Source organism: Anomaloglossus baeobatrachus, chromosome 4, assembly GCF_048569485.1.
Source record: "Anomaloglossus baeobatrachus isolate aAnoBae1 chromosome 4, aAnoBae1.hap1, whole genome shotgun sequence".
NCBI lineage: Eukaryota > Metazoa > Chordata > Amphibia > Anura > Aromobatidae > Anomaloglossus > Anomaloglossus baeobatrachus.
Window position 1 is genome coordinate 118,444,243 of NC_134356.1, and position 14,323 is coordinate 118,458,565.

Sequence of the window (14,323 nt, forward strand, 5' to 3'; positions counted from 1 at the left end):
GTTTGTCTCTTTCCCTGTCAGTCTGTCTCTTTGTCTGTGTCTGTCTCTTTGTGTCTGTTTCTTACCCTGTCTGTGTCTGCCTCTTTCACTGTCTGTGTCTGTCTCTTTGTGTCTGTCTCTTACCCTGTCTGTGTCTGTTTCTTACCCGGTCTGTGTCTGCCTCTTTCCCTGTCTGTGTCTGTCTCTTTGCCTGGCTGCATTGTGACACGCCAACATTCCATATAAGGGCGTGGCTGCGCATTCTTCTGAAGTTCTGGCTGCACTGTGGCTCCCAGCTCCATTCGCTTTAATGGGGGCAGGTTTTTGGCGAATAACTGTAAAGCGCGGGGTTAAAATTTCCCCTCAAAACATAGTCTATGACGCTCACGGGGTCCAGATGTGTGAGTGTGCAAAATTTTGTGGCTGTAGCTGCGACGGTGCAGATGCCAATCCCGGACATACACACATACACACATTCAGCTTTTTTTATATATATATATATATATATATATATATATATATATATATAGTGTGTGTATATATATATATATATATATATATATGGCAGTTAAAGTGCCTAAGTGAAAATCTCACTATCTAATATATATAGCTGAGTGTATGTATGTATGTAAGTATATGTGTGTGTGTATGTGTATGTCCGCTAAAGGAATCTGCACCGTCGCATTTACAATTACGAAATTTTGCACAGCTATCTCACTTGACTCAGGGAACGTCACAGACTATGTTTTGAGGGTAAAATTTAACCCCACGCTTTACAGTTATTTGCCAAAAAACCTGCTTACATTAAAGCCAATGGAGCTGGGAACGGATCTGTTATTATAGGCTCCTATTATGGACAGAGCAAGAGACACACAGAGATCCTCACACACCAAAAAACACACACATTGGAGTAGTAGTAGTATGTAGTGGAGGAGTGGAAAAAGATCAGTCGATAGCCACAGTACTCTCAGGATACTTAGCGGGAGCACAGTACTGTGTGTCTTCCTCACATGGCAGCTGCGACACGCCCGTTATATGCATTTGATGTACTTTGTGCACTTCATGAATATTGCACACAGTGTGACTTTTTAATTCAGGTATTACCCTTGTTACAAGTAGTTATTATATTGTCATTACTCTGCAATTTTCAATCTAATATATAAAGCTAAGTGTATGTATATGTGTGTATATGTATGTATGTGTGTATGTATGTGTGTATGTCTGCTAAAGGAATTTGCACCGTCGCATTTACAATCACGAAATTTTGCACAGACACTACATGTGACCCAGGGAATGTCATAGACTATGTTTTGACGGGAAAATGTAACCCTGCGCTTTACAGTTACTATCCAAAATCCTGCTTCCATTAAACTGAATACAGGCTATAGGCTATTAATAGCAACTGTCAGTGGTTGCTATAGGAACAAAATAAACTGTAAGTGTAACAAGCTTATGTGTGAGGTAATAAGATGTTGGTGGGGAGACGGATAGAGAGACACATAAAGAGACAGACGTGAAAAGAGACAGACGGGCAAAGAGACAGCCCTGGAAAGAGACAGCCGGGCAAAGAGACAGACGGGCAAAGAGACAGACGGCAAAGAGACAGCCCTGGAAAGAAACAGACGGGGAAAGAGACAGTCCTGGAAAGAGACAGCCCTGGGAAGAGACAGACAGACAGACAGACACACATATAGAGACAGACACAGAGATAGAGAGAGACAAACAGACACAGAGATGGAGACAGATAGAAACAGACAGACAGAGACATAGACACAGACAGACAAAGAAAGACACAGACAGAGAGACAGACAGACAGCGACACACAGACAGAGACTGGGAGAGAGACAGAGAGACAGTTACTATCCTGGGCAACGCCCGGGTACTACAGCTAGTATATATATAAAGGTGTCTTATATCTGTTATATCTGGTTTAACTGTTTGAATTAATAGATACCTGTAACTTGCTGGATGCATGTGGTTTATCATTCTAACTTCATTTACACAAATTATGGTACCTTTTTCGCATTGTGTATTATCTATTTTGTCGATTTTTCAGTTTATTTGCTGCTTTTGTGAAGGTCAGATTGCAGCGTCATTGTAGATTCTGTTATTTTGCACTATAAAATACATGTACTATATACATATTTTGTAATATTTTATGTTTTTATTTGCAGATAAGGTACTTGCAATAAAACATTTGGAAAAGACATCTGAAGACAGTGCAAAACAAAAGAGGAAAGTTATAAAAAGAAAATGTGCTTTATGGAGAGATACACATCTTTATGGACATAATTAGAAGCCCTTTCACTGGTTTCTAGATAAATATAAGACAATCTTCTATAATCAAGCAATATGCTCCCTGCCATAGAACTGGCTGATCTTCAGAACCTGTGTGCACCACGACACGCACTCAAGCATTAGGGTTGCCAAATGACAGCTGGCCATACACAGAAGCATTACAGACTGCCGAAAAGAAACATTTGGTGAATAATGAGATTCATGGGCGGAAAACAATCTGAAAAACACAGTACAATATGAAAAGAACTGACACCATGGATAATAAGATCACAGAAAGGAAGAGCCAGGGATGATATGCCATCTTTGCACAAAGAATACCTGACGCTGGTGCCCCCATCTGTAAATCTGCAGTGCGTGTTTGGGGGTTCGTGCCCCTCTGAATGGCAGAATAAGATGGTTATGTCTCAGGGCACATACACCTTTCTCAGTTGTTTTGCTGGATTTTGGCTTATCTGGGGGCTGATAGTATTGCTGTGCTGTCTCTGCAGTTTTCTCAGGCGCCGCATGAAGCGACGCAGGGAGGAGAGGCTGCGGGAGCAGAGTTTACGTTCTGTGCAGATTGAGCCACTTCAGTATGAGGAATATGTCAGCAGCCCACGCATCCCTGTGGCACACAGAATGCGCGCACAAGCAGCAAGTCAACAACCACCACCAGCAGCACAAGCTCGGCCATGGTCTGCCACCCGCAGAAATGGTAAGGGGGTGATGACTGATAGAGTGTATTGTTAATCATACAATGCTGTATAAAGGAAGAAAATGATATATCTTTTCTTTTTATATATTTATAGGCCCTACTCCAAGTGCTGCTAGCAGGGACATTCCTTCCTTAAGTCAAGGTGAGAATGTTGGTTCATACAGGGGTCACTACTGTAGATGTTACTGTTAACAACGAAAAAATATTGAGCTCTAAGGCTATGTGCGCACTAGAAAAGTGATTTTTCTCAAGAAAATTTCTTGAGAAACTTCTGGGAGTTGAAGATTACCGCACCTGTGGTAAAAAAACGCACCAAAACCGCGGGAAAAACGCATGCGTTTTTGGTTGGTCCCTGCATTTTTTTTATGCTGAACTGCAATAAATAATATAGATAATAGATAGATAATCGATAGATAGACAGATAATGAATAGAGGGAAAGATGGATAGATGGATAGATAGATAGATGAGAAAGACCTATATAATGTCCCACCTCCCTGCATAGTCTAAGCTGGCACCCTTTAGTGACTTTCATGTGGCACTAAAGGGTGCCTAGCCTTGTATTTAGCCAAAAAAATAAATAAATAAATAATTAAAAAAAAAAGTAACGTGAGGTCCCCCCATCTTTTGTAGCCAGCTAGGGTAAAGCAGACGGCTGCAGCCTGCAGACCACAGCTGGCAGCTTCACCTTGGCTGGTAATCCAAAACAGAGGGCACCCCACGCTGTTATTTTACATTAAATAAATAATTTAAAACAAAAAAACGTGGGGTCCCCCCCATATTGGATCACCAGCCAAGGTAAAGCGGACAGCTGGGGTCTGATATTCTCAGACTAGGGAGGTCCACTGTTATTGGACACTCCCCAGCCTAAAAATAGCAGGCTACAGCCGCCCCAGAAGTGGCGCATCCATTAGACGTGCCAATCCTGGTGCTTCGCCCCAACTCATCTCGTTGCCCTCGTGCGGTGGCAAACGGGGTAATATATGGGGTTGATGCCAGATGTGTAATGTCACCTGGCATCAAGCCCTGGGGTTAGTGATGTCACGCGTCTATCAGATACCTGACATCACCAACCCAGTCAGTAAGAAATAAAAAATAGACAACAAAAAAAGTTTTATTTGAAAAAACACTCCCCACATTCCCTCTTTCACCAATTTATTGACAAGAACAATCAAATCCGGGTCCGGCGTAATCCAATAAGGGGGGGGTCCCACGATGATCCATACCATAGTCACTGTCCCAGTAAGTGAAGAACAGAAGGTTCCCCATTGGCTGGGAGAGTAATGCAGTGACCTGAGCTAACATCAATAGGTCAGCCCAGGTCACTGCAGGGGATGACGAGCGCTGCTGTCAGGAGGATAGATGAGATTGTCGCGGGCGGAGGAGGGGACGCTGCGCTCTCCCACTGCTCGGGTCCGGCCGCTGCTGCTGCTGCTCGGTTGGTGGCTCGAGTGGTGGGCCGGATCCCGGGGACTCGAGCGGCGCTCCTCGCCCGTGAGTGAAAAGGGGGGTTTGGATTGATTGTGGGGATTTATTGTCCGTGACGCCACCCACGACTGTGGTGATAATGGTGACACCACCGCTGCTCTGGACGGGGATCCCGGGAGCGGTGACAGGGAGCAGCTTTGTTGTTAGTTCTCCCCTCCGTGGGTAGGGGGTTGGTTGTCCCAGGGCCCGGTGATGGGGTAGGGATTGATGGCAGGCTGGTTACGTGGGCCTGGCGAGGTGCAGGGGCAGCGCTGTGCCGCACGGCACGGTGGTACTCACTCAGCCCAATGATGAAGACACAGTTCTCGGTAAAACACTCGGCTGGATGGACGGGTCCCACAGACGGCTGCGGTGTTGTTTCTCCCGGCAGGTTGATGGTGACTGCCTTTCCCTGCACCTAAGTACGGTTGATGGTTCGATGGGTTCCCACCGGTAACCCGCTCCCCAGCTTGGATATGGGCTGGAGGAGCCCCTCTTTGCCCGCAGGCGCTGGCCCTGAGAAACGGTTGCATTGGCGGTGGCGGTGTCTCCCTCTGTTGGTTGGACTGTTGCCTTCTGTCGGGACTTGACTGTTTGGAAACCCAGGAGGTCCCCTTCACTAACGGATTCGGCAAATTCACGGCGACTCCTTGCCTTGCCGGGGTCCGAAAAGACCCTGCCAGATGGTGCTGGCTTCTCTTTGTGTACCGGTCCGGTACCACCGGGCTACTGCCCATCCACGGTCCTTACAGTAACTCGGATAGGCCACTCCTGCAGACGGTCACCACCGTCTGCCAACCTTGCTGTTCCGCCCGGGCCACACACCCGGACGCTCTCAGTCAGTTGCTCCACTACCACACTTTCCTCCTTCTACTTTCACTGTCAAAACTAGACTGTCTGTTTTCCCGCCTCCAGGACTGTGAACTCCTCGGTGGGCGGGACCAACCGCCTGACCCACCCCCTGGTGTGATCATCAGCCCCTGGAGGAAGGCAACAAGGGTTTTGTGTCTGACTTCGGTGTGCCTGCTGGGAGTGTGGGGTGAGTGGGTGTTGTGCTCTGTGGCCCCTGGCTTGTCCAGGGCGCCACATTCCCCCTTAGTTAAATGCAGACCGTCCGCGGGCTGCCCGTCCATCACCGGTTTTATTTTCACCCACTGAAAAAGATAGAAAAACGGTAACACACATACAATTATAATAACTTCTTCCCACATCGGGAGGTACTCTTACTTAAAACGTTACGGTTGCAAACGGTTACGGCTTCCGCTCTCTCCCACCCAAGCAACCTGGCCCTGATGCTGCCCCTAAGCAAACAGGCAGCACCCCTTGACCCCAGTCCAGTACAAATTGCCCGAGTGGGTTCTGTCCTTTTCAGGGGACCCACGTCCATGGGGAATCCCTGAAATCCCCAGAGGATTGCCACCGGTTCCGGTGGTGGCTGGGCCCCAGCCTACTCCATTGCGGGCCCTTCCTCCAATCTGCCTCTCCGGAGGCGGTAACGGTGGAAGCCACAACAAACATTTTTATTTACATGCCACTAGTTCGTGGTTGCCCTGCAAGTTCTCGGGCCTGTTCATAAAGAGTTCTTTATGCAACTTTTTGAACGGTCCCCACGGGGACAACGGTGCCGGCAACAACCGGTTTCAATCAGCAGTAAATCAGATGGCAATCAGGTGACTTCATCGGTAGATTATCCTTATCATTTTTGCAAAACTTTCAAAACTTTAAACAGTACTTTCTTAACACACACGCACCTTTTCCCCCCTTTTAAAGAACAGTTTCCCTGTACCTAAGTGGGGGTCTACCTAGGTTGGGACGAGTGGACCTCCGGGGTCCCATGTCAGTGGGGACAGGCAGTGGGGAAAGAGGAACAATCAGTCCCTCTTCCCTGCTATCGTGTGGGGCAGGCGGAGGCATAGGGGAGCTGGGTACAGGTTCATCCCTGGGCACTGGCTCCTGGTCGACCACTTCCATCACTTCTTCATCCACGGGTTGTGGGAACAGTATCACTGGAAGAATCACTGCGCCATTCTGTGTGGGCCAGTCCGCTGGGAAGTCACCCATCACAATGTGGATTACCTCTTTTGCCTTTTCCGCCGGTTTAGGAACCGGAACTTCAGCCGCTGCCCTCAACACTGGTGGGCACCTCTTTAGATGGTCCCGGGAAACCGTGGCCAGAGTGCCCCCTTGGTCACGACTGATCTGGTAAGCCTTCCCATCCTCCCATCCTGTGGGCTGTATGACATATGGGGTTTGCTCCCACTGATAAACAAGAGAATGTATGTCAGCTCACCCCTCCTCACTCCCGGACTCCACACCGATGCAAGGAACGCCCTGACCCGGGCGGAAGGCAACATCAAAGAAAGCAGGAATCCAGCATCAAGGAGAATGTAGAAGAGTAAAAAATTTTTCTTTTATTGGAATTTTCTTAAAAGTGAATATTCAATCCAGTAAGCACAGAGGCACAAGTATGTTAGCGGATTATCCAACGCGTTTCGACCAGAAGGTCTTACTCATGGCATGTATTTTACCCCAAAATGATCACATATAAAGGGTGCACATAGTTTATCTAATCGAATGTACCCTCTGCAGGATCCAATACATAGGTTGTACAGGGAGCCCATTAAAAGTAAGAATTAGGCGCCATCTCTCGGATACCTTAAATGTCAATGCCTCTAATATTTCTGCGGTCTCACGTCATTTTGTCAATGTCCACGACAGGTGTATGGATTCTTTAACCTTCATGGGTATTGAAAGGGTTACCAAGCCGACCAGAGGAGGTAACCACAGGAGAAAACTCCTTAATAGAGAGTCCTTTTGGATTTTCAGACTTGGTACCAGGGTACCGCATGGTCTGAACACCCGACAGGACTTGATCCTACAATACTCTTAAAATAATGTCTTCCCTCCTATAATTATAATAGCTCCTGAATTTACTCTATATATCTCTAAAAAAATGTTTTTCTTATACTGGCTCCTAGTCCTTGTCCCTAATATCACAGCCGTTTCTGGCTCTTCTATAGTATACAGGGACCCTTTGATATATATGGATACCTTATATTGGATCATTAAAACGGCTAGAGAAGTAACCATTGGGAGCAGAAATAACAAAAAAACAAAAAATAATAGAAAAAAGAATTTTTTAATAGAGAGTCCCATTAACAATTATTTTTCTTTCAGATGGGATACTTAGATATTGCAGAGCCGGTATATTTACTGGGATAAGATGTCTGTATCACTTGCAAATAATTATATTCCTATTCCACCAATTCAATAGTTATTGTTATGCTTGCACATCTCTATAAATATATATTTTTCCAGAATGAATTTATTCCTATATAGCGCTGTATGATCTGTGTGTATATGTATACATTCATACATTTTCTCTCAAATTGCGGTTTCTTTTACACATGTTTTTATTCCCATCCTATGCATTTCTTTACTGCATGGGAATTTGCACCTGTCTGTTTTTAATTGTAATTAAGCACCCAGCTTCGCCAATGACGTTTATGTGCACCCTTTATATGTGATCATTTTGGGGTAAAATACATGCCATGAGTAAGACCTTCTGGTCGAAACGCGTTGGATAATCCGCTAACATACTTGTGCCTCTGTGCTTACTGGATTGAATATTCACTTTTAAGAAAATTCCAATAAAAGAAAAATTTTTTACTCTTCTACATTCTCCTTGATGCTGGATTCCTGCCTTCTTTGATGTTGCTCCCACTGATCATCCAGCTTGTGGGTCCTCCTTTTTCGCTTCAGCACCACATCTCCAGGCTGGAAAGGGCCAGCAGACGCCTTCTGGTTGAAGCGCTGCTCCTGTTGCTCCCGACTCCGACTCAAGTTCTTCTCAACATATCCCTGAATCTGTCGGTACTGCACCCTCCGCCGAGTGTCCCATTCAGCTGTCGAAGGGAGTGTTTCTGGGGCTTCCAATCCCATGTCCAGATCCACCGGTAACCGGCCGGGACGAGCTCTCATCAGGTATGCTGGGGTGCACTTCGTGGAGCTGGAAGGGATATTGTTGTACATATCAACCAAGTCAGGTAGCTTCTCCGGCCACAGGTTCCGCTCTTCTAGCGGCAACGTCTTGAGGAGACCTAGGACCAGGTGGTTCATCTTTTCACACATGCCGTTAGTTTGGGCATGGTAAGGCGTGGTCCGGATCTTCTTGCAGCCGTACAACTGACAGAATTCATGGAACACCTCCGCCTCAAAGGCTGGACCTTGGTCAGTAAGCACCTTCTCAGGGTATCCATGCGGTCGGCAGAAATAAGCCTGGAATGCTCTAGCGGCGGTACGGCCAGTTAGGTCTTTGACTGGGACAACCACCATGAACCTGGAGTAGTGGTCTACTATGGTTAGAGCGTAGGTGTACCCACTTCGGCTGGGGGTGAGCTTTACATGGTCCAGGGCGACCAGCTCCAGCGGTTGATGTGTAACAATCGGGTGTAGGGGCGCCTTCTGGCTGGCCTCGTCCTTCCTTCTCAGCGTGCAAGGGCCACACTCTCGGCACCAGGCCTCTACAGATTCCCGCATTCCACTCCAATAGAACCGCTCTCTCAGCAGCATTTCCAGCTTCTTCCATCCGAAGTGTCCAGCACCATCATGGTATGCTTGTAGGAAGGTGGGCACGTTAGCCTGGGGAATCACCAACTGGCGGATTTTCTCATGAGTCTTCGGGTTAATCAGCTCACGGTACAACTTCCCCTGGTGTAGATACAGCCGGGTCCGTTCTCGCCACAGGCGTTGGGCTTCAGCTGGGGCAGCAGGGTCTATTCCAGCAGCGCCCTGTTCCACCAAGATCTTGACTAAGTGAACAGCGGGTGCCTGGTCCTGAGCTTCCTGCCACTCCTGGCTGGGCAGCGGGTCCAGGTTTACCCGTTGTTGATAGACATGGACCTTCTCAGTCGGTGGCTGATGAAATGCAGGCAGCTCAATCTCTTCGAGGTCGTCATCCTCAGGCCCTTCGTCCAACAAGTGGGGCATCCGAGAGAGCGCATCGGCATTAACATTGGCACGGCCGGCCCGGTACTTGATGGTGAAATCGTAGTTGGCTAGCCTAGCCACCCACCGCTGTTCCAACGCGCCCAGCTTGGCGGTGTCCAGGTGGGTCAGTGGGTTGTTATCTGTGAAGGCGGTGAACTTAGCCGCTGCCAGGTAATGGCGGAACCGCTCGGTGATAGCCCACACCAGCGCCAGGAGTTCAAGCTTGAAAGAGCTGTAGTTCTCGGGGTTCCTCTCAGTTGGTCGAAGCCTTCGGCTAGCATAAGCAATCACCTTTTCTTTCCCGTCTTGGAAATGGGATAGGACTGCCCCTAAGCCTACATTGCTGGCATCGGTGTAAAGGACGAAGGGATGGTTGTAATCAGGGTATGCTAGGATTTCTTCTCCGGTCAGGGCCGCTCTCAGCTGACGGAAGGATTCCTCATGCCTTTCTTCCACACCAATGGGGCCCCTAGGGGTCTACCACTTTTGGTCTGTCCCACGAGGAGGTCTTGCATGGGGCAGCCATCTTCGTGTACCCCTTAATGAAGCGACGGTAATACCCTACCAGGCCCAGGAACTGCCTCAGCTCCTTCACCGTGGTCGGCCTCGGCCAGTCCTGAATGGCGGTGATTTTCTCAGGGTCAGGGGCGACACCCTCTGCACCGACCACGTGCCCTAGGTACTGCACTTTGGGTTTCAGCAGATGACACTTGGAGGGCTTCAACTTCATCCCATATTTGGCAAGGGACGCGAACACCTCGGCTAGGTGCTCCAGGTGGGCTTCATATGTTTGGGAGTACACAATCACATCATCCAAGTACAGCAGGACGGTCTCAAAGTTTAGATGCCCCAGACAGCATTCCATCAGCCGTTGGAAGGTTCCAGGGGCATTGCACAGCCCAAACGGCATGCTATTAAATTCACAGAGTCCCATAGGGGTAGCAAATGCAGTCTTCTCTCGGTCTTCTGGTGCCACAGCTACCTGCCAGTATCCACTGGTGAGGTCGAGGGTGGAAAAGTAATTAGCGGTTCTCAGCGCCGCTAGAGATTCTTCAATGCGGGGCAGAGGGTAAGCGTCCTTATGTGTTATCTGGTTAATTTTCCGGTAATCCACACACATCCGCATGGTGCCATCCTTCTTCTTAACCAGTACCAGGGACTACAGCTGTCCCTAATAACCCCTGCCTCCTTCATGTTTTTCAACATGTCCTTGGCACATTGGTAGTGAGCAGGAGGAATAGGCCTGTACCTCTCTTTGATAGGGGGATGCTCACCGGTGGGGATATGGTGTTGGACACCTTTAATCTGCCCGAAGTCTAGGGGATGTTTGCTAAAAACCCGCTCATACTCCCGTACCACCCTGTATACCCCCTCTTTGTGATGTGTGGGGGTATTGTCCGTGCCTACGTGTAGTTGTCGACACCACTCATCTAACTCCCCTTGGGATGGGTGAGTGCTGGCAGCAGGTGGTGAGGTTGGGGGAATGGCCTCGTGGATGGTGTGGGGATCCAGGGTGAACAGCTTGGCAAGGGTAGCGTACCGGGGAAGCCTGACTTCTTCCTCCCCGCAGTTCAGCACCCTCACGGGCACTCTCCCCTTCTTTACATCCACCACCTCTCGGGCGGCCATTACTGTGGGCCAGTGTTCAGAGGGCATAGGCTTTATCATGGCGGGGTAGTCACGCCCCTGGGGCCCTACCGCTGCCCTACACCAAATCATCATCTCGCTTCTGGGAGGCACAATCAAAGGGGCAACATCCATCACTCTCACCCCACCAATCTCTCCTCCTGTCGAGTTCACATGTTGGCGGTACATTAAGGCTTGGATCTCACGCTGCACAGCTCTCTGTCGGCTCCCCGCCGCCATGGCGGCCAGCTGCTGCAGTAGGGTCAGCACGTCACTCATACAGTACTCCATCACGTTGGTCCCTAGCACTATCTTCGGGTTATGATCACTGGGTTCATTCATTATCACAATCATACCCTGGTGTTGCAGTTCAGCTCGCCCCACAGTCATGGCCACTTGTTTGTATCCCACTTGGGTCAATGGGAGTCCATCAGCAGCAATCAGTGTCATACTGGCATCTGGGGGAGCCAGCTCGTCTTTTCCCCAATACCGTTGATACAATGTGTATGGTATGGTGGTTACCTGTGATCCAGTGTCCAGGAGAGCCATCACCAGTATGTTGTCCACAGCCACGAGGATGATGGGCCGGGCCCCAATATACCGGTCCCGCCAGTCTGGGGGGCCATGGGGTTCTACTCCTGAGGATTGGCCCGTGACCCCAGGGGTTGCTCGTTTAACGGGCACTGTCGGAAGTAATGGCTGGGTTTGCTGCACTTGTAACAGATCGGGGGTCTATTCCGCGAATCATTAGCCCTTCTCCGCTGCATCCAGGGAACGTCCTCAGGGCTGTCGGCGAGCTGCATCTTCACCGGGGCCTGGGATCTGGTCGGGGGCTGGAGTGCGGCGAGGATCTTAGCGAGGTCTCCATCCATGCGGCGAACCTGAGCAGCAAGCTCTTCCATCGTTCCGCTTGGGGCGGCCGGCACTGGAGGTGCTGATGAGGTAGGGGCCACCACAACGGGAGCAGTCTCCACCGGCCACGGGGCTGGCTCAGGAGCTTCAAATGCGGGGGGTTGCAACGCTTTGATGGCCCGTTCCTTTAATACGGCCGGCAAAGTACACATCCGGGTGTTCTAGGGCCCACAGCCGAAGCTGTTTGCGGTCCTCGGAGGACCTCATCCCCTGCACAAACTGCTCGCTTAACATTTTGTTACTGTCCACACTGTTGATGGTGTCCACCCGCTTCAGTGTGCGGAGTGCGGTTTTCAGGCGCAGGGCATAGTCCCGAATGCTATCTGCGGGCCGTTGCCGGCATTGATAGAACTGCATCCGCAACTCCGCCTCGGTACGGGTCTCAAACGCAGTCTGCAGCTTCTCAAAGATGGTGGTTACAGAGGACCTGTCCCCCTCGGCCCAGGTCTCCGCCTCCTGCTCAGCCGCGCCGGTTAGCTGCCCCAGCACTAGCGCTGCACGTTGCTTATCAGTCAGGGGGTACAATTCCAGTAGCGGACTGAGCTTCTTCCGGAAAAGGCATCAGGTTTTCCATCGTACTGCGGTAGCCAGGCAGCTCCGGGCACATAGGGCAAGGAGAACGGCATCACCTGAGCGAGAGCTGGGGCCGCGGCGCCCCCCGCCAGCGCAGCCGGGACTTGGGCAGGCCCGTTCCCATCTGCGGGTGCTTCCGCGGCTGCGTCCGCCGCTCTTCCAGCGGCTCCGTCAGGCGCAGACATCTTGTTTCCGTCACCCTTAGTTTCTTTCCGGCTCCTCCTCTATTGGGGCGGGGTTTTGGCCTTCGCGCCTCTACTACTCGAGGAGACGCTCGAGCGGGAACTCTTCGCGCCCAAGATGGCGGCTTCGCCAAATTTTCAGCCGGACACCTCCGGCAATAACAAGGCGCACCTCTACTCAATGGCAGAGCGGTAAGATCCTGTTCATGACGCCAAGTTGTCGCGGGCGGAGGAGGGGACGCTGCGCTCACCCACTGCTCGGGTCCGGCCGCTGCTGCTGCTGCTCGGTTGGTGGCTCGAGCGGTGGGCCGGATCCCGGGGACTCGAGTGGCGCTCCTCGCCCGTGAGTGAAAAGGGGGGTTTGGATTGATTGTGGGGATTTATTGTCCGTGACACCACCCACGGCTGTGGTGATAATGGTGACACCACCTCTGCTCTAGACGGGGATCCCGGGAGCGGTGACAGGGAGCAGCTTTGTTGTTAGTTCTTCCCTCCGTGGGTAGGGGGTTGGTTGTCCCAGGGCCCGGTGATGGGGTAGGGATGGATGGCAGGCGGGTTACGGGGCCTGGCGAGGTACAGGGTCGCAGGAGCAGCGCTGTGCCGCACGGCACGGTGGTACTCACTCAGCCCAATGATGAAGATACAGTTCTCGGTAAAACACTCGGCTGGATGGACGGGTCCCACAGACGGCTGCCGTGTTGTTTCTCCCGGCAGGTTGATGGTGACTGCCTTTCCCTGCACCTAAGTACGGTTGATGGTTCCGATGGGTTCCCACCGGTAACCCGCTCCCCAGCTTGGATATGGGCTGGAGGAGCCCCTCTTTGCCCGCAGGCGCTGGCCCTGAGAAACAGTTGCCTTGGCGGTGGCGGTGTCTCCCTCTGTTGGTTGGACTGTTGCCTTCTGTCGGGACTTGACTGTTTGGAAACCCAGGAGGTCCCCTTCACTAATGGATTCGGCAAATTCACGGCGACTCCTTGCCTTGCCGGGGTCCGAAAAGCCCCTGCTTTGTGTACCGGTCCGGTACCGCCGGGCCACCGCCCGTCCACGGTCCTTACGGTAACTCGGATAGGCCACTCCTGCAGACGGTCACCACCGTCTGCCAACCTTGCTGTTCCGCCCGGGCCACACACCCGGACGCTCTCAGTCAGTTGCTCCACTACCACACTTTCGTCCTTGTACTTTCACTGTGAAAACTAGACTGTCTGTTTTCCCGCCTCCAGGACTGTGAACTCCTCGGTGGGCGGGACCAACTGCCTGGCCCACCCCCTGGTGTGATCATCAGCCCCTGGAGGAAGGCAACAAGGGTTTTGTGTCTGACTTCGGTGTGCCTGCTGGGAGTGTGGGGTGAGTGGGTGTTGTGCTCTGTGGCCCCTGGCTTGTCCAGGGCGCCACAAGATCATTACCTGCTGTGATGATCTCCTGCAGTCCTGCCATCAGCGCTGTCACTGACTTCTATGCCCTCCGCGTTGTCAGCAGTATCGCGAGAGCCCGTGACGTCACCGCTAGTGACAGTCTCGGGCCACGGGCATAGACAGCAGTGACGTTAGGAGGCAGGAGATCGTCACAGCAGGTAATGATCTCATCTCACCTCCTGACAGCAGCGCC

General features: G+C 51.0%; 1 protein-coding gene across 4 annotated transcripts in view; it reads left to right on the plus strand.

The window, feature by feature from the left end:
* PRR7 (proline rich 7, synaptic) overlaps positions 1-14,323 on the plus strand; it is a 182,807-nt gene that overhangs the window by 95,750 nt on the left and 72,734 nt on the right. For all 4 annotated transcript variants that reach the window (XM_075342317.1, XM_075342315.1, XM_075342314.1 and 1 more), the window contains 2 exons: positions 2,154-2,971; positions 3,066-3,113. In XM_075342317.1, the coding sequence (XP_075198432.1) occupies positions 2,572-2,971; positions 3,066-3,113 (448 nt within the window). In that variant the 5' untranslated portion in view covers positions 2,154-2,571. The remainder of the gene's footprint in view (positions 1-2,153; positions 2,972-3,065; positions 3,114-14,323) is intronic.